Source organism: Podarcis cretensis (genome assembly GCF_951804945.1).
Source record: "Podarcis cretensis genome assembly, chromosome: 7".
NCBI lineage: Eukaryota > Metazoa > Chordata > Lepidosauria > Squamata > Lacertidae > Podarcis > Podarcis cretensis.
Genome location: NC_137176.1, coordinates 93954083 through 93977436, shown reverse-complemented (window position 1 = coordinate 93977436; position 23354 = coordinate 93954083). Strand labels below are relative to the sequence as shown.

The window sequence follows — 23354 nt, the reverse complement described above, 5'->3', positions numbered from 1 at the left end:
GCCCGTGTCATCCCTAGCGCCAGGCTACCTTGCCTGCCTGCTTGTCTCCCTGGCTAGCAGTGGCAAGGAGAGGGGATCCTATGGCAGCTTGAACACCTGGATGGCACCCTGACACCCTTCTGGGGCACTCCCAGGCAGCTCACTATCCCTGCACCAAGACATCTTGCAGGGGATGGCCATCTTCGCTCGCTATGATGACTTAAAAAAGGAAATTGATGCCCTCGTGGCTGAAAATGACGAGCTGAAGCACCTCATACAGATGCTCAAGGAGAACCAAGAGCTCAAGTCTATCCTACGGAACCAGTACAACGAAACCAACTTGATCCCCAAGTTTGAATCTACCCGGATTGATGCCACAAGTAAGTGCTACAGTTGATGGGGGGGGGCTCCTGTGAGGCAGGCTGGTCCCCCAGGCAAGATCTTACTCTGGAGAGCAACTGGGGGGGGGCGGGTTCAGGCCTTAGGGGACAAGGGGGAGCCCCAGAAGGTGGTCTGCAGAGGGGCACAATCCAAGGAGCAGGACTGCTTCTGGGATGCGGAGGAGGGGAGAGCACGAAATGTTTTCCCAAAACGAGGGTTAGCACCCCATCCCAAACAATCAGTGAAAGTAGTTAAAAACAAACAGAAGTTTATGTGGGAATATTGGCAGCTAAAGGGATTGTGAGTTTGGGGAAATGTATTTATAAATTTTATTTCTAGTCTGTTCTTCCCCCTGGGGAAAGCCGAGTAAACAATTAACAATAAAAATGTAAAGCGAAGTGAATTAATCACCACCATAAAACTGACAATAATCAAATAAAACAGGCACTGGAAGCAAAAATGAAGTCTCCATCAGGCCCTCCACCCCTTCCCCAAAGGTGGAATGTAGGAGAAGGCTGCACCTCAGAAGGGAGACGACTCCACAGCCGGGGGGCTGCTGGGGAAGTTCCTGCTACACCGAACCCCCTTCCTAGGAGAGCTTCATCTGCAGATCTTAACTCACATTTCAGAAATGTGGGTCCCAAATCGCTAAGGGCTGCACAGGCTTGCGGCTGGGGACTCTGACTCATCTTAAGCTGCCTGTTCAACCCCACAGATCCGATCCTCAACAACGCCTTCCAGGATAGCCACAGCTGGGAGCAATCCCGCTTCGCCCCCAACACCAACTTCAGGGTGACTGTACGCCGAAGGCTTCCAAGCGAGAACACTCCTTCAACCATTTCTTCTGTGGGTGGAACGATGATAAGAAGATCCTCTCCTGGCCCACGGGTGTCCACACCCCTCAACCTGACGGACAGAGCAGCAGGGCTGCAGGTCGTCCGGTTTGCTCCTGACACCACGACAGGTGAGAGCCCGTCTCGTCTCCAGGAACATGGCTAGCGGGTGGAGGCAGGGCTGGTGGCACGGGGCGAGTTGGTGTGTGTGCCAGGATGGGCCCTCTGCATGGCACCAGCAGCTCAAGTGGCTACTTGAGGTGGGGATCTTTTTAGGGGCACCAATGAAGCAGCATGCAATGCAAGACTCTCTTGCTGGGTTGCCATTCTGGTACTGAGCAGGGTCCACGGGGCCCTGGGTCTCAGCTGTGCAGGTCCTCATCAAAATAAGCTTTACTGGACTAGCCAAAGGCCACAACGAAACCATACAAATACTATGAGGGGAAAAAATATCTATATAACTATACATAGAAAGCAGAGCCACTGCCTGAACCATCAAGATCATAACATGCAGATGCTCGTTTTGATTGGGGACTCCACAAAGCATAGAAGAGTTTCCTATTTAGGCCTCTGAATCTTACAATTCACTGCAATTTTGTCCAGGTTCTTCCTGATCTTTTTTGTCCCCAGCACAAAGAGGGCCACATTATAAGTAACTGGAGCATTAGCATCCCTGAGCAGCCAGAGAGCCCTCTCTGCCAGGGAGAGACAGTTTTCCTGGACAAAGGATTTAGAAAGCGTCTCCCAGGTTCTGAGTATAGTGGGCACTGGAATAAATCATGCTGGATGTTCTCCACCTGTGGTTGCCCAAATACAACATCTATCTGTGTATGGAACCCTATTATAACACCTGTCCAAGACAGCAGAGGACATTCCTTGGAAACACAACTCAGTAAAGGCATATCCTCATGAATCTGGCGGACGTTTAGACAGGGAGTTGGCTCTAAAACACACTGTTTTTAAGAATGAAAACCACGGGGAGCATTGGGACGATTTGATCACTTGTAAATCCCGTTGAGATTCTGCCCAGTAACACCCGTCCCTTCAGCTGCGCAGATCAAGGGAAGCGGGTGGCCATGAAGCAACTGGGCATTTTCTTGGGCATGCCCACATCTCTGCATGAAGCAGTGTTACAAGATGTGTGTTACCTCCATGTGTGTTCAGCGCTCATGTGTATTCCTACACTCACCACAAAGAGGTTTAGGACCTTTTGTAGAACTATAACGTGTGTTTGTTATGAATATGCACTCACCCTTACCCTCATGCCCACTGACAAGAGGAATGAAGCAAGGTTGGTTTGTTACATGAAATGAGAGCTTACGAATGCTGCTTCGGGCAGCCAAGCCAGCATGTAAGCAGGCAGCAGCTCCTACAGCACATGCACACCTTGGTCTAAGAGTGAAAGAAGGATCCCTATTCAAAGCCTAAAGAGGGCAGGGTATTTGTCACACTAGAAGTGGAGCAGGAAAGCGAAGGAAGCAACGCACAGGGTGCGGCTGGTCCCTGAGAGCACGGAGTGACAAGGGGATCCATGCCCCTTGTGAGAACTAACCAAGCCTTGAAAACCTGGGGTTTAAGTATGATTTCCAGCCACGTTTAGGTTATGGAGAGGGGAAGAGGTCTTCGGGATATGTAATTCCTACAATACCTATATTCTATTGTTCTGTTGCTCACTTCTTATTAAGTTCCAGCCTAATTCCTAATTTGTTTACTTAATTGGGTGTAGAAGGGCTATGGCCTAAGTGAAAAATAACTAACTGGCTACCTTTGTTTCTTGAACTCTAACTTTATGTATCATTGTCTACATGGAACCTTTTCACAGGTGAAAATGAAATTTTTGCTGGTAACACCAGATTGCTGTGCTGATCTTTACATAAAATCTTAAGAGATCTGAAAGCCTTCCGAGGCATCAGAGATAAGAACTAGATCAGCATCAGGAAAGTTCACTGACGGGTATTTTCTATTAAGAATATTAAGAATCAAGTTTATACCAACTGTGCTATCATGGTCTACATGAATAAACCATAGGAGAAGTTCAGATTGGCTCCCACCATTTCAGCAGCACCTGGGAAAAGGTGCAGGAGCAGATAGGAACTCCTTCTCTAGAGAAGCTAGACTGGCTCCCTCCTTGTCCTGCTGGCAAAAAACTGTTGCACCTTTGAGCTCCAACAGTTTTTGAGAACTGACTTCTTTTAATGAGAGGGATGATGCTATGCTGCTTTCATTGTGATTGTCTGTATGGTTCTTAATGGATCGTTTTGATTGTCTGTATGTTTTTAATGGGAATGATTTGGCAGGGATGTAATGACACTTGTAATGTGGAATTATTTATGGTAATTATGGTTATATAATAGATGGATAATGGTAAAAGATGCAGCAAATTAAAACTTAAACATGGAACTCATGGAGGCGGGGAAGGAGATCTGAAGGTTCAAAAGAACTTTGCATTTTAATGTTTGATATTGTTGTTTTATATGTATAAAATTATCAAAAACCCAATAAAAATAGTTAACCACTATCTTGGAATAATTCCATGTTGATCTGTAAGCGTAAATAGGTTGGCAAGTGGTAATGCACACCATTCTGTATGCTTTTTCAAAATCTCAAACAGAAATCCCGCCAGAGCCGGGGACCTTGGCAAGTTTTAGTTCTGTGATTAGTTCTATAATTTAATCTGAGCTTACCAATGGCCAATTGGGTATATTTGAGGGAACAAGCTTGTCAGCATTAGATAGAAGACAAGGTGAATCATTAAATATTTTAATTTTTTAAATACAGGAATTCACCTAGGTTTGAGGGGGAATAGCGTATACATTTAGAAGGGAATTGGTGTTCCGATGGCCAGAATTTATTTGCCAGGATTTATGATTGTTCATTTTTATTGCATTTATTAAATGTGTCCATTTATTCTGATAGTATATTTTCTTTTTCTTAGCAATAAGATCATTATATAGCTTCCTACATATAAAATAGTTTTTAAAATCTGTTATATCTCCTTTTTGGTGAAGGTCCCTAAACAAAGTTCTGAGTAATATTTTCTCCGTACAGCATTCCTAGTCAAACCAAGGAGAAGGGTTAGGGAGGGCCACTGATGCAGGCTTAGCTATCGCACGGCAGTGGTCTATTCACTGAGAATAAGATTATACTGCTACCTTAATAGTGTGAGTTGATAAGGGTTGCCTTCAGATGTAACATTCTCTCCGAGTCCAAGAATTTGGCAATCGCGCCTTCACACTGCACTGACCACCTAATCCTTTTCAAAACGCCGTGGTCACCACCCAGTGCCCCTGCCCCCACATCTTGTTGCGGAAGGCAGATAATGGACAATCTGTGGGTGGCGCAGCGCAGCCCCCCCTACCAGGGGGGGCAGCAGGGCTAATTACCTACATGTGGTTGTTTAGTCGTTTAGTCGTGTCCGACTCTTTGTGACCCCATGGACCAGAGCACCACATATTAACCCTGAATTACTGGCATGACTGGGGGTCCGATCTCTTGGGAGGCAGCCATATCTCATAGCAGGAAACCAGAAGTCAACCACCTAATCTTTTCCAAAACACTATAGATGGTTTGTTCTGAATGACCAGGCTTTGAGATTTTATTTGCTGGTCTGCACTGCAAAGTCGAAAGTAAATGGGAATTGCCACTTTTCTGTACGAGATCCAATAGAGAAGTTAATACTGGAACATAAATATAAATAACATAGGATGCGGGTGGCCCTGTGGTCCAAACCACAGAGCCTCTTGAGCTTGCAGATAGTAAAGTTGGCGGTTTGAATCCCCGTGACGGAGTGAACTCCCGTTGCTCTGTCCCAGCTCCTGCCAACGTAACAGTTCAAAAGCATGCCAGTGCAAGTAGATGAATAGGTACTGCTGCGGAGGGAAGGTAAACAGTGTTTCATCTCATCATCTGAGGGAGGGAGGTAAACATTTATCAAAATTACCTATTTGGTACCCATATTTATTAGGAAAGTTTGGGATAGAGGAGGATGTGCCAATAAGAATTGTTTCATATGGCAGACTGAATTTGATTAATATTAAAAGGCCAGCTTGCGGCGACCTTTAGAGAATTGTCTGTGGGCAGGTAGTTTGAATAAAGAGAACCCAGCAGTGTTTACCTCAGTCACTAACCAAATTTCTTGGAATAAAATACAGTTGAAACCATTGAGATATTCAATGAGCCAATAAAGGCTGAATGCATGCATGCATGAAAGACTATTGGGAAAATTGTAATTAGCTATTGGAAGTGCCATGGTCTGATCACTATGCTCTGAAAGCCAAGATTGACTTCCCGCTCCTCCCCTGCTCGAGTGGCGAGCCTATTTGGGCTTGCCCATGAAGGCTGATGGATCCTGATAGATTCCGTCAGGCCTTGCGGGACCCTGCTCCTCCTGGCGACTCATTAGATGACCTTGTCTAGAACTGGAATAACCAGCTCTTGGCAGCTATCAATGAGATCACGCCTAAGCGCCCTCTGCGACCCTGTCAAAACCGGGCCCCTTGGTTTACCGAGGAGCTCCGGAAAATGAAGCAGGATCTCAGACGGCTAGAGCGAGCATGGCGACGGACTCGTGACGGAGCTTCACAAACATCTTATAGGACGCTTATGAAAGCTTATGAGATGGCTATGAAAGCTGCTAAGAAATCTTACTTCACAGCTTCCATTGCATCCGCTAGCTCTCGCTCGGCACAACTTTTTAGAATAATTAGGTCGATAACGTCCTTAGAAGGACAACCAAATATAAGCACAAATTTGACTCACAGCTGTGAGGCATTCATGAGCTTTTTTGCGGAAAGTCCTGTTGCTCCACCGTGACCTCCATACAGATACAGTGACAGAACTGGAGGCCCCTCAATTGTGTTGGACCATTTTGATCGGATACTCCCTGCTGATGTGGACAGATTCCTCCAAGCTGGTAGGCCCACCACCTGCCTCCTCGATCTGTGCCCATCTTGGCTGATTAGGGCGTGCCCAGATGTCGTGCAGACCCCCCTGGTTGAAATTATCAATTTGTCCTTTGGCATGGGGATATTCCCAGGGGAGCTGAAGGGAGTAGTGGTGTGTCCGCTCTTAAAGAAAACTTCACTAGATCCTTTAGATGTATCCAATTACCGCCCAGTTTCAAATCTTTCATATCTGGGTAAGGTAATTGAGAGAGCGGTTGCTGAACAGCTTGGTAGGTTTCTGGAGGAAACATTGGCTTTAGATTCATTTCAGTCCAGGGTCCGTCCTGGTTTCGGGACCGAGACGGCTCTAGTCGCCCTTACAGATGATCTCCGTAGACAACTGGATCGAGGCAGGCCAGGACTGCTGATTCTTTTAGATTTATCAGCAGCCTTTGACATGGTTGATCATGATCTTCTGGACCACCGCCTCACCGATGTGGGGATACAGGGCATAGCCCGTAAATGGCTGTGCTCTTTTATCTCTGGTCAGGTACATAGGGTGGCGCTAGGGAGGGATATGTCATCGCGCCACTCCTTGGTGTGTGGAGTGCTGCAGGGCACAATCCTCTCCCCGATGCTTTTTAACATCTTCATGCGCCCCCTTGCCCAGATTATCCGCAGCTTTGGGCTGGGTTGTCACCAATATGCTGAGCTCTATCTGCTGATGGATGGCCACACCAACTCGACCTGGACACACTGACCAGATGCTTGGAAGCTGTGGCTGGATGGTTTTGTGGGAGCCGATTGAAACTAGGTCCTCTGGCTGGGTCAAGATTGTATGGGGATGAGGGACCAACTCCCTTCTCTTGCGGGGGCCCAATTAGTGCCACTGCCTTCTGGTAAGAGTTTGGGTGTAATCCTTGACGTCTCCCTTTCCATAGAGGCTCAGGTTACAGCAACAGCCAAGGCAACATTTTTCCACTTTCGCCGTATCAAGCAGTTGGTCCCTTACCTTTCCCACCCTGACCTGGCCACAGTGATCCATGCGATGGTCACCTCCAGGTTTGATTACTGTAATTCGCTCTACACGGGGCTGCCCTTGAAGCTGTCCCAGAAACTCCAGCAGGTGCAGAATGCTGCAGCGAGGCTCCTCACAGGGTTTCTGCCACGGGAGCATATTCACCCAGTGCTTTTCCAGCTGCACTGGCTCCCGGTGGAGTACAGGGTCAGATTTAAGGGCTGGTTTTTACCTTTAAAGCCCTTTACAGCCTAGGACCCTTGTACCTACGGGACAACCTCACCTGGTATGCCCCACGAAGGACCTTAAGGTCCATAAATAGCAACACCCTAGAGGTCCTGGGCCCTAAGGAAGTTAGATTAGCCTCAGGGCACTGCAGGATCTGATTTCTTTCCGCAGGGCCTGTAAGACAGAGTTGTTCCGCCTGGCCTTTGACTTGGAATTAATTTGATTCCCTCCCCCTCTTTCTTTTTTCCTTTCTCCTCCTATGATGAGACTGCATTTTAATGTTTTAATGTTGTATTTTAAACTTTTTTTTAAGTTGTATTTCGATCAACTTTTTATTATTGGTTGTTAGCCACCCGGTCTTGGCTGGGGAGGGCGGGGTATAAATAACATTTATTTATTATTATTATTCCTTTTTAAACAGGTCTTTAGTTGACCCTTTAAAATGTGGCTTTTTGGGGAGGGGGTGTTACTGGATTATTGTTGCACATTCAGGTGATGAACAAACCCTCCATCATGGGTAGGCAAACTAAGGCCCGGGGGCCGGATCTGGCCCAATCACCTTCTAAATCCAGACTGCAGATGGTCTGGGAATCAGCATGTTTTTACATGAGTAGAATGTGTTCTTTTATTTAAAATGCATCTCTGGGTTATTTGTGGGGCATACGAATTTGTTCATTCCCCCCCCCCAATATATATATATAGTCTGAGGGACAGTGGACCAGCCCCCTACTGAAAAAGTTTGCTGACCCCTGCCAATGTTCCAGGGTGTAGCAAATATGATGCAGATCATTGGATTCCTCCCTGTAGCTGCCTTCAGTCTCAGCATTTGGCATTGACATTTTACTAAAGAGGACCATGAGCCGGACTTCCTCCACCAGGTGTCCTCCAGATGTTTTTGATTGCAATTCTCACCTGCCACTAGCCAGCATCAGTCGTGCGATGCTGGGGCAGATCGTAGAGATGGTCCACAACAGCTGGGGTACAGAGGTAACTGAAACATCTTTAACTTCAAAAAGCACCAGAATTGCTGTCATCCAGCCACTGTAAATACCTTTAAAGAGAACAGACCAAAGAGAAAACTAGAGCCAGAACCTTCCAAAAAAATGCAGACCATCTCTATGACCATAGAACTCAGGGCTTCCCTTGTTGTGATGCCACTAGTAGCTTCTGAGTGTTAGGGATGTGATGCCCTGTGAGATCAGTGTGACCCCGACGCTCAGCGGAGCCTCTCTCTCTTCTTTGCAGCTAATGCCGCTTTATATCCAGCCCATCAGAGTCTTGCCACGTCCTCCTCTCAAAGTCCCAAAGGCTATTGCTATGAGTGCTCCTCTCCGGTGCATCCACACCATCCACAGACTTCCTCCTCCCAAAGTCCCAAAGGCTATTGCTATGAGTGCTCCTCTCCGGTGCATCCACACACCTCCTCAACAACCTCCTCTGACCCCAGTAACACAAATCTTGAGGGTGGCACAGTGTACACAGTGGGAGTCCCCCCACTCTGGTCCTTGCCCAGCTCCACGTCCCCTGGGGCTGATACAGTCGTCTTACCTCCAGGCCGCCCCAAAGTTGCCAGGACACAAACAGTAGACATCACCACTCTCCAGCCCGGCTCTGGGGGCTCCTATTCTCCAAATGCCAACCAAACAAGAGAAATTGAATCAACTTGGTCCAGGCCCAGCTCCATGTCCCCTGGGGATGATTTAGTCGTCTTACCTCCAGGCCGCCCCAAAGTTGCCAGGACACAAACAATAGACATCACCACTCTCCAGCCCAGCTCTGGGGGCTCCTATTCTCCAAATGCCAACCAAACAAGAGAAATTGAATCATATTGGTCCTGGCCCAGCTCCATGTCCCCTGGGGATGATACAGTCTTCTTACCTCCAGGCCGCCCCAGAGTTGCCAGAACACAAACAGTAGACATCACCACTCTCCAGCCCGGCTCTGGAGGCTCCTATTCTCCAAATGCCAACCAAACAAGAGAAATTGAATCAACTTGGTCCAGGCCCAGCTCCATGTCCCCTGGGGATGATTTAGTCGTCTTACCTCCAGGCCGCCCCAAAGTTGCCAGGACACAAACAGTAGACATCACCACTCTCCAGCCCAGCTCTGGGGGCTCCTATTCTACAAATGCCAACCAAACAAGAGAAATTGAATCAACTTGGTCCTGGCCCAGCTCCATGTCCCCTGGGGATGATACAGTCTTCTTACCTCCAGGCCGCCCCAGAGTTGCCAGAACACAAACAGTAGACATCACCACTCTCCAGCCCAGCTCTGGGGTCTCCTTTTCTCCAAATGCCAACCAAACAAGAGAACTTGAATCATATTGGTCCTTGCCCAGCTCCATGTCCCCTGGGGTTGATTTTGTCGTCTTACCTCCAGGCCGCCCCAAAGTTGCCAGGACACAAACAGTAGACATCACCACTCTCCAGCCCAGCTCTGGGGGCTCCTATTCTCCAAATGCCAACCAAACAAGAGAAATTGAATCATATTGGTCCTGGCCCAGCTCCATGTCCCCTGGGGATGATACAGTCTTCTTACCTCCAGGCCGCCCCAGAGTTGCCAGAACACAAACAGTAGACATCACCACTCTCCAGCCCGGCTCTGGGGGCTCCTATTCTCCAAATGCCAACCAAACAAGAGAAATTGAATCATATTGGTCCTTGCCCAGCTCCATGTCCCCTGGGGTTGATTTTGTCGTCTTACCTCCAGGCCACCCCAAAGTTGCCAGGACACAAACAGTAGACATCACCACTCTCCAGCCCAGCTCTGGAGGCTCCTATTCTCCAAATGCCAACCAAACAAGAGAAATTGAATCATATTGGTCCTGGCCCAGCTCCATGTCCCCTGGGGATGATACAGTCTTCTTACCTCCAGGCCGCCCCAGAGTTGCCAGAACACAAACAGTAGACATCACCACTCTCCAGCCCGGCTCTGGAGGCTCCTATTCTCCAAATGCCAACCAAACAAGAGAAATTGAATCATATTGGTCCGGGCCCGGCTCCATGTCCCCTGGGGATGATTTAGTCGTCTTACCTCCAGGCCGCCCCAAAGTTGCCAGGACACAAACAGTAGACATCACCACTCTCCAGCCCAGCTCTGGAGGCTCCTATTCTCCAAATGCCAACCAAACAAGAGAAATTGAATCATATTGGTCCTGGCCCAGCTCCATGTCCCCTGGGGATGATACAGTCTTCTTACCTCCAGGCCGCCCCAGAGTTGCCAGAACACAAACAGTAGACATCACCACTCTCCGGCCCAGCTCTGGGGGCTCCTATTCTACGAATCCAAACCAAACAAGAGAAATTGAATCATATTGGCCCTGGCCCGGCTCCATGTCCCCTGGGGATGATTTAGTCGTCTTACCTCCAGGCCGCCCCAAAGTTGCCAGGACACAAACAGTAGACATCACCACTCTCCAGCCCAGCTCTGGAGGCTCCTATTCTCCAAATGCCAACCAAACAAGAGAAATTGAATCATATTGGTCCTGGCCCAGCTCCATGTCCCCTGGGGATGATACAGTCTTCTTACCTCCAGGCCGCCCCAGAGTTGCCAGAACACAAACAGTAGACATCACCACTCTCCGGCCCAGCTCTGCGGGCTCCTATTCTACGAATCCAAACCAAACAAGAGAAATTGAATCATATTGGCCCTGGCCCGGCTCCATGTCCCCTGGGGATGATTTAGTCGTCTTACCTCCAGGCCGCCCCAAAGTTGCCAGGACACAAACAGTAGACATCACCACTCTCCAGCCCAGCTCTGGGGTCTCCTTTTCTCCAAATGCCAACCAAACAAGAGAACTTGAATCAACTTGGTCCTGGCCCAGCTCCATGTCCCCTGGGGATGATACAGTCTTCTTACCTCCAGGCCGCCCCAGAGTTGCCAGGACACAAACAGTAGACATTACCACTCTCCAGCCCAGCCCTGGGGTCCCCAACTCTCAGAATACCACCCAGAGTGCCTCTCTCAATGTTACCCGGGATGCTTCTCAAAATGCCTCTCCAAATGCCTCACAGAATGGTCCTGTCTCAGTGCTAAATCTCTCAGGCCCTCTAAACAGTGCTGATGTTGCTCAGCGCTGGTGGGAGTCTCGGCCTTTCACTCCTCCAAGTGCAGCACTCAATGCCTATGTATGCCAAGCATGGCCTGCCATAAGCATGCCAGCACTGCAGCAGGCATTGGCGCTGGGGCAAGCAATGCAGCAGGCACAAATCCTGACTCCAAGGAATGAGAAGCTATTGGGAGGGGTAAAGGAACTAAGGCACGCCCAAGCAATGACACAGCAACAGGCAATGGAACGGGAGCAGATGCAGCCTAGGGAATGGGCGCAGGCACCCGTAGTGACCCAGGCATCAAGACTGACACAGCAGCAGGCATTCGAGAGAGCACAGGCACAGCAATGGGTGAAGACCTGGGCAGAGATGGAGCAAACAGCACGACGACAGGAAATGGAGCGGGCACACTGGGCCCAGGCCCAGGCCCAGGCCCGGGCCCAGGCCCAGGTAATGACCCAACCACAAGCCCAGGCACTTGCACAGCCTATAATCCTGAGAAGCCCTGCCCCTTTCATACTGCAATCCCCGCTTGTTGGTAGGGAAGCCATGCCACCCCCTTTCCAACTACCCTCTCCCGAAGCCATGCCACCAACCCACCTTCCTGCTAATCCACTCCAAGCCCCACAGAAATATCCCGATGTGAAGCCAAAGGAGCGCAGAGCCTCCACTAAGCAAGAGACTGACATGAAGACCAGCAGCGATGCCAAAGGAAAAGGTGAGAGGGACCAGAACGGAGCTGGGGCAGGCAGGCAGGGTGGAGTGGAGCAGAGCTATGTGGTGGGGGTACAATTCACTAGCCCTAGAGCCAGCAACAAGCAGCAGCATGGGCAGCCCAGGCCAGCACCATGAGTGCTGCTATTTGCAACCCCAAAGAGCTTATGAGGACAGTGCCCTGCCCTGGAGGAGGTCCAGAAGCCCAAGGGACAGGGGGAAATCCTCTGTGGTCAGAGGCAAGCCATGATCTGCCCCTAGATGGCTGAGGGATGCCCAGGAAAGTCTGGTGTAAGCTGGCTATATGTGGGCACTAGTCAGGGCCCATTTGCCAGAAGCTGAAGTTATCATGGGATCATGAATAAATCACAGTGGGCAACTGAAGGTCAACATCAACAACTCTTTTTCTGTGAGATTTTTATTAAAGTTTTTCATAATAAAATAAAATAAAATAGTGTCTACAAAAAATACAAATAGAGTCCTCTCCTAAAAGTAATTCTTAGTCCTTACCACACACAGAGGATAGTAGCTCCTCCCAGTTCTCACTTCCCACTCTGGGAGACCAACAGTTCCCTGTTTCTCACCCAAGGCCCTCCATCAAGCATCTACCACTCCCATTCATATACAATCTCTGGACCTTAATAAAGGCCCCAGACATAGGACTCCAAGGAAAAATCAAAAAGAAGAAAAACAAAAAAGAGACAAAAAAAGGAAGGAAGGAAGGAAGGAAGGAAGGAAGGAAGGAAGGAAGGAAGGAAGGAACAATAAGAGAGAAAAGAGAGAGAGATTAAAAAAGGACAAAAGAAAAATAAACGCTAGAGAAAGATACAAACAAAAAAGTTCCTTCTGATTTTCCATCTGCCGGTAACATAAAAAAAGGAAAAGGGATTACCATACTTTACCGTGTACAACACGCCCCCATGTATAAGACATTTTGGAGAAATCAAAATTAAGAAAATTGGAGGGGGGGAGAGATTGTTGAGCTTTTTTGGGAAGGATTGCCCACAGTTGTTGAGCTTTATTCAGGGGGGTGGCCCACAGTTGTTGTGCACGCATCGCAAAAGTCACCTATCCTCTGTCCCATCGCCAACAAAAGCAGCAAACAGGCTGCCCAATTGCCGCATCAACAGCCAATCAACACCAGCTCTTGCCGCAGCCACCAATAACAATCTCCGACTCACAGCAGCAACCAATCCCATGTCCCCACAATGCACTACCCATATATAAGACAACCCCCAATTTTAACATGATTTTTGAATAAAAAAACAGTCTTATACACGGAAAAGTATGGTATTTAAGACATTTAGCCCATGCTAAAATCCATCTTCTGCACTTTCTGTTAAGCAATATTTCTTTTAAGTTAAGGTGTCTCAGAATGATTCATTTTGTTTTCCCACTAAAAGTCCAAGAGGAGTTTCCTAATTGTTATTATTGGCTAATGTCAACCATATTTTTTCTTTTCTATTAACTTTACTTCCATTAATTTCTACCACAGTTACTCCATATTGAGTGACAGCAAATTCTTCTTTCTATCCATGTCCATTTTAAAATCTCTCCATTGTTATCACATATTGGAATAATATTCCTTTTTCTTCTTATTATATATCCTTTAGTTCATGTCCATTTCCATATGCTCAAATTCCACTTCCTGTTGCATTTCCATTTCCTGTTGTATTTATAGTACTATCCTGATCTCCTCTCCTCTAGAAACTTCCGTTTTCATTTTCCCGTCTTTTCCCAGAGAGAATACCATAAATTTGGCCACATCATTCTCTGAATTTGCTCCAAATCATATACAAAATACTTTCTCTCTGCTAGAACTGAAGAATGGCCAGGACTGAAGTTTTCCCTAAAGCTTTCCCTACCTCAACTCCATCAATGCCAAATCCAGGTAATTCCCCATTTGTGATTGTATCTCCTCCTCCTCCAAATCCTTGTATGGAATGCATTTCATTTCAGCATTTGCTTTCTTCATCCAGTCCTGCCAGCTTTTCATTGATTTGGTCTGAAGCTTCTAGGTATTCTTCATTTCCATTTTCCATTTCAGATCTCTTTAATTCATTTTCTCTCCACCTTTCTTTTCCACTGATTGATTCCAATCATTTTTAATTGTTCAGCCATCAACTGCTGAACAATGCCAACAGTCACTGGGAGATCTAAAGGTACCTTTGCCATACTGGATGCCTTTGATGATTTGAATATTATTAGCAACTCTATGTTAATATTTCCACCTTAAAACAACAGCCACAACATGTCTTATAGGAAATTCTTTTCCACAACTGGAAATGGCCGCTTTACTTTCAGCAGCAAGAAACAGAAAAAAGGGTTAGATTTTTTTACACAAGGGTTTCCCTTGTCTGTTTAATCTTTACTGTCAACCATAAATCAGGCTTTTAGCTTTGCCTTGAGACACTTTAACGACCAGTTTTCCTATCTGTTCTTCATAACAACAGAAAGAGGTACTTAAAATTTTTCAGATTGTAAATTTTCAACAGCAGCATAGAGGGATCTCTCCAAGTTAGTTTTCCTTGTCCCAGAAATGTTTAATAAAGAGAGTGTGCTGGTTTTTCTACCTATAAAACATGCTTAAGTGACATTTGGGCACAATGTTGACTCCTCACCTTGCCAGCTCATTGTAACTCCCGTCCAAGCCGCCAGGCACAGACAGCATAAAATGACATCAGCAAAGCATTTCAGGTCTCCCAGATCACCCTTATTCTCCTGAGTGATTATTGTATTGGCCCGAATATAAGCCGCACCCGTAAATATATTCAATGGCTACAATTCTGCAGGCACTCACATCCAAAAATGGAAAATGTATAAGAAAATCCTACGGGTACTAGAGATTACCCGTAAGCTTGCAAATCGCCAATAAAACATTTCTTTGTTCCATTTTACTATATGTCTGTTTCAGCAGCAAGATCATAAAAGCCTATTTTTGTAAGGTCACGTATTTAAGCCACAGTTTTTCAAGGTTGGAATTTGTGGGGAAAGTGTGGCTTATTTTGGGGCCAATACGGTAGGTCAGTCTGACTACTATCAATCACCACATAATTACCTTCTGTCAGCAGAGAGCTAACAGAGAGGCAGCTAAACTGCCATTCCTCTCCCCGGAAGTTATCAGCAGCTGGCCAGTCTTCAAATAATGGCCTGGCCACAGACAGGCTTATACAGACCTATAAGTGCCTACTAGCAACTGTAAATATTGCACCCTATGCCTGAAAGCTGCCTTAATGCACTTTCCTTTGCCACAAAATGTGTGACACTGGGGGCCAGCTGACACATCAGGAGAAACACACTTTTTTTAAAAAAAAATGCTTCAATTAGCCAGTTTTAGTTTGAAGAAGGAACCACCCATGCAATTCCAATCCAGAATGGACTCACACCATGGTTGCCTGATTTCTTCCCCTCTCCTGTGTCCTGTTAGCTCCCAAAGGTGGCTGCAGACAGCCCCATGATCCTGTCTAAAATGAACAGCTGTCCTTCTGAGCACCGTTAGCTTACAGACTTCTCTCTCCCCTTTTGTATCGAATGCGCTGCACTTGGGCAAAAAAATAATAATAGCAGAATGATAAAAGCTGCTCACCTTTGTATTTTATTTATTTATTTAGAAGGATGCATACAATTCTAAGCATAGTGCAGCCCTTAACTTATATTCACAGGAGGGGGGGGTGCAGAGTTTACAAAGAGACAAGACAGGCTGGCTTTAGTACATGGAGCAGTGCAAACAGGGGGGAAGGGGGGGACTCCACTCTGGTCAGCAAAATGTGGCCTGGGCTGCTAGCTGTGAGGCAATAGGCCGGCAGGGGAGGATGGACAGCTTGACCAAGGGGAGTGGGCACTTTGTGGATGGTGGAGGGCCAGGGAGACCTCCTCTCTGACAGAAAATGTCTTTGCAGAAACCAGCAAGCAAGAGCGCATCGTGGGCGAAATTGCATTCCAACTGGACCGCAGGATTCTCTCCAGCATCTTTCCTGACCGCGCACGCCTCTACGGTTTCACCGTCCGCAACATCCCTGAGAAAGTCGCACAGGTGAGGGGAAACTCCACTTACTGCCTCTGGCCCTAGCCCTGGCATGGCAGCTGAGAGAGAGAGAGAGAGAGAGAGAGAGAGCGTGCAAGTAGAGCCTTTCCACATGAATTTCTGGAACCCAAACTGGGGGTTTCCCCCAAGGAACTGTCAAAAGGGACCAGTCATTTCAGGCCAACTAGGAATGGATGTCAGTGGGTCTGTTCAAGCATACAGTGGTACCTTGGTTCCCAAACTTAATCCGTTCCAGAAGTCTGTTCCAAAACCAAAGCGTTCTAAAACTAAGGTGTGCTTTCCCATAGAAAGTAATGCAAAATGGATTAATCCATTCCAGACTTTTAAAAACAAGTCCTAAAACAGCAATTTAACATGAAATTTACTATCTAGTGAGACTATTGATTCATAAAATGAAGCAATAATCAATGTACTGTACTATAAAATAAATAAGACAGTATTAAAAATTCCTTCCAGTAGCACCTTAAAGACCAACTAAGTTAGTTCTAGGTATGAGCTTTCGTGTGCATGCACACTTCTTCAGATACACATGCACACGAAAGCTCATACCTAGAACTAACTTAGTTGGTCTTTAAGGTGCTACTGGAAGGAATTTTTTGTTTTGACTATGGCAGACCAACACGGCTACCTATCTGTAACTAAGACAGTATTGTAGATGATAAAAATAAAAATTACCTTTTTTTTCTTACGTGTACTAATGATAGTCAATATTTGGATGGGAGGCTTTTATCCATTTCTGCAGTCACACAACCAATCAATCAGTAGCTGAACTCGGTTCCACACAGTCACAAAAACGAAGTTACAAACCAGTCACAAGACAGTCCCATAAAATGAAGAACAAGTCACAGTCAAAAAATGAAAAAGCCACACAAACAAAAACGCAAAAAACAAAAGCTCCAAATATAACCTCTGTGTTGTGTGGGAGCTCAAGTCTCAACACGAAGCCTCTGATTAGCAGCGGGGGACTCAATTTACAAACGGAACACACTCAACAGGAAGTGGAACATGTTTCGTTTCCAAGGCAAAGTTGACAAACTGGAACACCTACTTCCAGGTTTGCAGCGTTCTATTTCCAAGTTGTTCATAAACTAAGCTTGTCCCACATAGAGATTTCTCAGGAGGCAGATGAGGTGATCAGGCACTCCCATTTCTTTAAGAACTTGCCATAGTTTGCCGTGGTCGACACAGTCAAAGGCTTTTGCATAGTCAATGAAGCAGAAGTAGATGTTTTTCTGGAACTCTCTAGCTTTCTCCATAATCCAGCGCATGTTTGCAATTTGGTCTCTGGTTCCTCTGCCCCTTCGAAATCCAGCTTGCACTTCTGGGAGTTCTCGGTCCACATACTGCTTAAGCCTGCCTTGTAGAATTTTAAGCATAACCTTGCTAGTGTGAGAAATGAGTGCAATTGTGCGGTAGTTGGAGCATTCTTTGGCACTGCCCTTCTTTGGGATTGGGATGTAGACTGATCTTCTCCAATCCTTTGGCCACTGCTGAGTTTTCCAAACTTGCTGGCATATTGAGTGTAGCACCTTGACAGCATCATCTTTTAAAATTTTAAATAGTACAGCTGGAATATCATCACTTCCACTGGCCTTGTTATTAGCAGTGCTTTCTAAGGCCCATTTGACTTCACTCTCCAGGATGTCTGGCTCAAGGTCAGCAACCACACTGCCTGGGGTGTACGAGACATCCATATTTCTCTGTGTATTCTTGCCACCTCTTCTGCTTCTGTTACATCCTTACTACTTTTGTCCTTTATTATGGTAATCTTTGCATGAAATGTTCCTTTCGTATCTCCAATTTTCTTGAACAGATCTCTGGTTTTCCCATTCTATTGTTTTCCTTTATTTCTTTGCATTGCTCGTGGAAGAAGGCCCTCTTTTCTCTCCTTGCTATTCTTTGGAAATCTGCATTCAATTTCCTGTATCTTTCACTATCTCCCTCGCATTTTGCTTGCCTTCTCTCCCCTGCTATTTGTAAGGCCTCGTTGGACAGCCACTTTGCTTTTTTGCATTTCCTTTTCATTGGGATGGTTTTTGTTGCTGCCTCCTGTATAATGTTACGAGCCTCCATCCATAGTTCTTCAGGCACTCTGTCCACCAAATCTAAATCCTTAAACCTGTTCCTCACTTCCACTGTGTGTTCATAAGGGATTTGATTTAGATTGTATCTTATTGGCCCAGTGGTTTTTCCTACTTGCTTCAGTTTAAGCTTGAATTTTGCTATAAGAAGCTGGTGATCTGAGCCACAGTCAGCTCCAGGTCTTGTTTTTGCTAACTGTATAGAGCTTCTCCATCTTTGGTTGCAGAGAATATAATCAATCTGATTTCGATGCTGCCCATCTGGTGATGTCCATGTGTAGAGTCGTCTCTTGTGTTGTTGGAAAGAGTGTTTGTGATGACCAGCTTGTTCTCTTGGCAGAACTCTATTAGCCTTTGCCCTGCTTCGTTTTGAACTCCCAAGGCCAAACTTGCCAGTCGTTCCTTTTATCTCTTGACTCCCTACTTTAGCATTCCAATCCCCTGTAATGAGAAGAACATCCTTCTTTGTGTCATTTCTAGAGGGTGTTGTAAGCCTTCATAGAATTGGTCAAATTCAGTTTCTTCGGCACCGGTAGTTTGTGCATAAACTTGGATTACTGTGATGTTTTTGTCCAAAACTCCATGGACAAAAACAACAGGCATATAAAAGTTTTAAAAAATAAAGTGTTAAAGTCATGTGGAGTTTGGTCCCAAGCCTGCAATGTTGATTCCTTCCTTCCTTTGGCAATCACTCGTATGCTGAGTAAGATTGTCTTCCATAAATATAGTTTTAACAATGAGTCTGTAAGTGACTGTGGAGGCCAATTCCAAAGCCACACGTCCTTCCACAGTGGCGTAGCTGGGGAGGTAGCTGCCCCCCATCAATAAAAATCAATACAAATCTGAGGTTCTGCTTCCTCCAAAGCTCTACAAAAATCTTGGTTATGCCCATGCCCTCTATATATCAGGGGTGGGGTGGGTGGCTTGGATCCTTTCCACTTTCTCCCCCCCCCCTTCACTGCCCAGCTTTTTCTCCATTGCCTCCAGGTCCACATTACTTATCCCTCCCTTCCCACTAAAAATGTTAACCCAAGACTTGGTTCTTGAATATCCTTTGGGCTGCAGCCACCTTGTCTTCCCTGCTCTTGCCTCTCACCATGGATCCTGACTTTTCTTGCTTCTTGCTCTGACCACGTCCTCCCCACTTACCTCTCTGGCTTCCTTTTCTGTTTCCCCATAAGGTTCAACTCCTTTCCTTTCAAACCTCCTCACAGTCAAGCCTCTTGGCAGCTCCATCCTCTTTACCATCTCCAGCTTTTCTGTCTATGGGACTCCAGCCTGCTTGTCATTAAATACGCCTCCTGCTTCTCAAATACAAACGTTCTCTCTTCCTCTGGGCTTCTGATCTTTCTTATTCTAAAAGGCATCTACCCTGCTTCTTGCCTGCTATTTCCCCCCTCAGATGAGAAAGAGCCACTTTGGGAGGGCCATGGTTGCCCACGCAACTCCACCCGTGGCAGCGTATCCAGGCAAGCCTTGCAAAGACCCTGTTCCTTTTGGCCTGACACCCTGCAGAGCCTCTGCAGGCCACAGGGAGCAAGAGGGACCCACAACACAGCTTGGCATAAAGCACTTTCCTGTGTGCTATGAACATTTTCGTTTATTAAGCCCTTCATATATAGTGGTATCTTGGCTCTCAAACTTATTCCGTCCCAGAAGTCCGTTCCAAAACCAAGGCATTCCGAAGCCAAGGAGTGCTTTCCCATGGAAAGTAATGCAAAATGGATTAATCGGTTCCAGACTTTTAAAAACAATCCCTAAAACAGCAATTTAACATGAATTTTACTATCTAATGAGACCATTGAGCCATAAAATGAAAGCAATAAACAATGTGCTGCAGTCACAAAATCAGTCACTCAATCAATCAGTAGCTGAACTGGCTTCCACACAGTCACAAAAACAAAACAAAAAGAGCCACAAAAACAAAAACACAAAATAAATAGCAAAACCAGACAGACCTCAGCGTAACACTCAAAATGGAAATGTGGCACTCAAATCTTCAGTGTAACACTCAAACCGTCAACATAATACTCAAAACAGAAGTGTGGCACTCAAATTGCAAGCATAACATTCAAAACAGAGCATATTCAGCTTCCAAAAATAGTTCACAAACCAGAACACTTACTTCTGGGTTTGCAGTGTTTGGGTTCCAAATTGAGCACCAAGGCGTTTGAGAACCAAGGTACCAATAGTCTCTAAGCAGTTTACAAAGATGCAACACAAAATAAAAATCAGCTATGATAAAATCAAACTATAGTTAAAATGCCTGCTGAAATGACAAGGCCTTCTGTAGGCACTGGAAGTTCAGTGGGGAAAGGCTCGTCTGACCTCAGCTGTAATGGAGTGCCAAAAACTTCTCCTCCCTCTCTGACCCTTGACATTAACTAATTGGTGAGCCAGCAAGCAACGCCTTGCTATTATCCTGGGATGACTGGCCAGTGTCTCGTACATGCCAAGTCCTATTTCAGAAGGAAATCATAGTTGCAAAAAGCCCATTGTGGATTTAGCAGCTAGCTGTTTTAACACATAAAAAGTATATTTTAAATTTTGTATAAAATATAATGGCTGGAGTTTGAGGGGTTGTAGCCAACTACATTTTACTCAAAGCAGACTAATTTAATTAATCTGTTAATTATGTCCATTAATTTCAGTGGGCTTACTCTGTGTAGGACAAACATGGGCGACAACCCTGAGACTATTAATACCCCAACATTGCATGGGAAGAGATCCCACAACGGAGCCTCTGGCATTTCCTGTCAAACAATCTCAGGCAGCAGCTGACGGTGGGTGGGTGGGTGGGGCTTGGAGAGCCACTGCCAGTCAGAGTAGACAGCATCAGGGCTGGACAGACCCAAAGGGTCTGCATCAGGACAAAGTAGTTTCTTCTGGACTTCATATGGTAACAGGGGGTTTCTGCGGCTTCTGTCCGTTGGGATGGGTTTCTATTACTTTCACTGGGGGCACAAATAATTATCTATACAGTGGTACCTCTGGTTAATTACTTAATTCATTCCGGAGGTCTGTTCTTAACCTGAAACCGTTCATAACCTGACGTAACACTTTTGCTAATGGGGCCTCCTGCTGCTGCCACCGCACGATTTCTGTTCTCATCCTGGGGCAAAGTTCTATTTCCGGGTTAGCAGAGTCTGTAACCCAAAGTGTTTGCAACCCGAGGTACCACTGTATCACCATCAATAGTATTTACATTCTCAGTTACTTTATATAAAAAAGAAAAAAGTCTCAAACAACTTGAATAGTGAACACAATGTGCCTTAATGCTGCTCTTCTCTCTCTCCGCAGAGTGGAGCTGACCCCTTCCTGCAGCTGACAACAGAGCAGGCTTCAACCATCATGGAGCGCTACAATCACATCATGGACCGCCTGAAGCAGCTGGGCTATGACCCAAGCGTCCACCCTACCCTGACGGAGCACATTGTCAACACTTTTGGCATCCTCCGGGATCGGCCAGACATGACAGGCGCAGAGGCAGCCGCCTACAATGACATAAAGTATCTGCAGGAGGTGGTCAAGAATGCCACCCCTCCAGACATGTTCAACAACTGCATGCTGCTCCTCAACTGCCTCCATCAACTGTCTCAGGATGACGGGAAGCCCTTGTTCATATGGTGAACCTCCCACACACACACCCCACAGTGCACACTGTATCACTGCAAACACAATAAACCATCTGAAAATGTCTAGTGAGTCTTATTGCGTAACCCGCAGACAATTTGTGCCACCTTGTCCAGTTTCATGACTTGGGAGAGGGCCAGTCTGGTGTCAGGCCCCCTCTTGGCCCTCAGCTGGCCTTCTTCAGAAGTGCATTAATTGCCAGCAAGCCAGAACATAAAGAGCAAGGGGTGGTCATGATTAGAAATATACTGAAATTCATTGTTACAGGAGGATATTCAAAGGGTAAAAGGTTGGAATGAAGGCAGGGCTTACTTTATGGGAAATGGTCTGCTTGAGTGATGACGGATCTGGTAAGCCATGATTGTTTCATAAGCAATAACTATTTCCATAAGCCATAATTACGACAAGACTTGCTACTGAAAAATAATCAATGTTAAGATGCTCTGTAGTGATGTATTAACTCCATTCTGCACTCTGTATTCTAATACTGGTATTAATAGCTGGTTAGTAAAAAAAATAACTTTTCATCAAACTGGTCTTAGAAATGCTGGTGTTAAATAAATAATTTCTCTGTGCCTTCTGCTTCAACATTTGTCTGAAGGTGGCAGCTAGGCTTGGAAACTAAATGCCAAAAAAGCAAAACAAAGTCTATTGCGATTTCAAAGGACAGGAGTGTAAATCAGTGAATTCTCAGGCAGGGCTTCACCTGTCAAAGGAGGCGACTTCTTTGCCAAACCTGCCCTCCACCAAAGTGCGGCGGCAGCAGCAGCAGCAGCAGCAGCAGCAGCAGCAGCAGCTCCATCTCCTCCCTGGCTATTCTTCCTCTTCCTGTTGATCTCTGGAGAGTGCTTTTGGCAAATCTCACTGCACAAAGTGTGTTGTTTTTAATCTCCTCCAAGGTTAGGCCAGGAGGGTGCAGTGGCTCACACCGGCCACCACAGCAGCAAAAGGAGCCTCTCGGTGCTATGTTCATTTCTGAATTTTCTGATTGTTTGCAAAGGGGTGGGGTGGGGTGGGAGATAGTCTTTCACTCAGACACTGACATCTCTAGTGGTCAAAGTGTCCTGTCAGAGGCCTGCAGGCAGCAACAGACTGCTGAGCTCCTAAGACCTTGGTTGCTGCACCAGGGGCAAAGAGCCCCAGTAAGAGGCTCCCCATTTACATGCTTTCTCCCGACACCATTTTCCCAATTGAAGAGCATTCAGTCTGCAGGTGGAGCCCCGCAGCAAAGAAAAGCCTGGCTGCTAGTTCAAGGATATAGCAACAAGCTAATCAATAAAGTTACACCAGACTGCATTAAAATAGTTGTGTTTCTTTTGGCCTCTTGATACTTTGTTTTTGTGTCAGTTTCTCCAATAATGCTGTTTGCCAAATTGCATTGTATCATTGGTCCATAATCAATAATTGTAATGATTTCCATGTCCAGGCAAGTTGTTTTTGCAGCAGTTAATGGAAGTGTTATGAGTTCTTTGTTTCTAATTCGCAACATATCATGACTGTACAAGTTAAG

The 23354-nt window shown here is 46.2% G+C and overlaps 2 protein-coding genes and 1 long non-coding RNA gene across 10 annotated transcripts in view; 2 read left to right on the top strand and 1 right to left on the bottom strand.

The window, feature by feature from the left end:
- LOC307220326 (uncharacterized protein) overlaps nucleotides 1-23354 on the top strand; it is a 39231-nt gene continuing 15877 nt past the window's right edge. For 3 of the 4 annotated variants that reach the window (XM_079984169.1, XM_079984171.1, XM_079984170.1), the window contains exons 1-2: nucleotides 1-359; nucleotides 1076-1324. In XM_079984169.1, the coding sequence (XP_079840295.1) occupies nucleotides 173-359; nucleotides 1076-1324 (436 nt within the window). In that variant the 5' untranslated portion in view covers nucleotides 1-172. The remainder of the gene's footprint in view (nucleotides 360-1075; nucleotides 1325-23354) is intronic. The other variant, XM_079984172.1, reaches the window with a different exon arrangement.
- On the bottom strand, nucleotides 8984-11152 carry LOC307220567. Of its 2 annotated transcripts, XR_013840927.1 has the most exons (5): nucleotides 11016-11152; nucleotides 10686-10850; nucleotides 10356-10520; nucleotides 9366-10190; nucleotides 8984-9200 (listed from the first exon to the last, which is right to left on the bottom strand). It is a non-coding gene; the product is annotated as an uncharacterized lncRNA (long non-coding RNA). The 2 variants fall into 2 exon arrangements; XR_013840928.1 differs by having other exon boundaries at nucleotides 9146-10190.
- On the top strand, nucleotides 10863-21908 carry LOC307220412 (speriolin-like). 4 transcript variants are annotated; one of them, XR_013840870.1, is made up of 4 exons: nucleotides 10863-11821; nucleotides 12002-12089; nucleotides 13904-13976; nucleotides 15985-16118. XR_013840870.1 is itself a non-coding variant. In XM_079984376.1 (4 exons), the coding sequence occupies exons 1-4, from the start codon at nucleotides 10985-10987 to the stop codon at nucleotides 21839-21841; spliced, it is 1389 nt and encodes a 462-aa protein (XP_079840502.1). In that variant the 5' UTR covers nucleotides 10867-10984; the 3' UTR covers nucleotides 21842-21908. The 4 variants fall into 4 exon arrangements, 3 of the variants coding, with proteins under 3 accessions (XP_079840502.1, XP_079840501.1, XP_079840503.1); XM_079984376.1 differs by lacking the exon at nucleotides 13904-13976 and adding an exon at nucleotides 21512-21908 and having other exon boundaries at nucleotides 10867-11821; XM_079984377.1 differs by lacking the exon at nucleotides 13904-13976 and adding an exon at nucleotides 21512-21908 and having other exon boundaries at nucleotides 11634-11821; nucleotides 11994-12089.

Bases quoted from the DNA above. Each gene is read 5' to 3' on its own strand.
- LOC307220412 (XM_079984375.1), top strand. From the start codon at position 10,985: ATGTCCCCTGGGGATGATTTAGTCGTCTTACCTCCAGGCCGCCCCAAA. The intron at 12,090-15,984 runs GTGAGAGGGACC...ATGTCTTTGCAG, and splicing joins CAGCGATGCCAAAGGAAAAG to AAACCAGCAAGCAAGAGCGC. The intron at 16,119-21,511 runs GTGAGGGGAAAC...CTCTCTCCGCAG, and splicing joins TCCCTGAGAAAGTCGCACAG to AGTGGAGCTGACCCCTTCCT.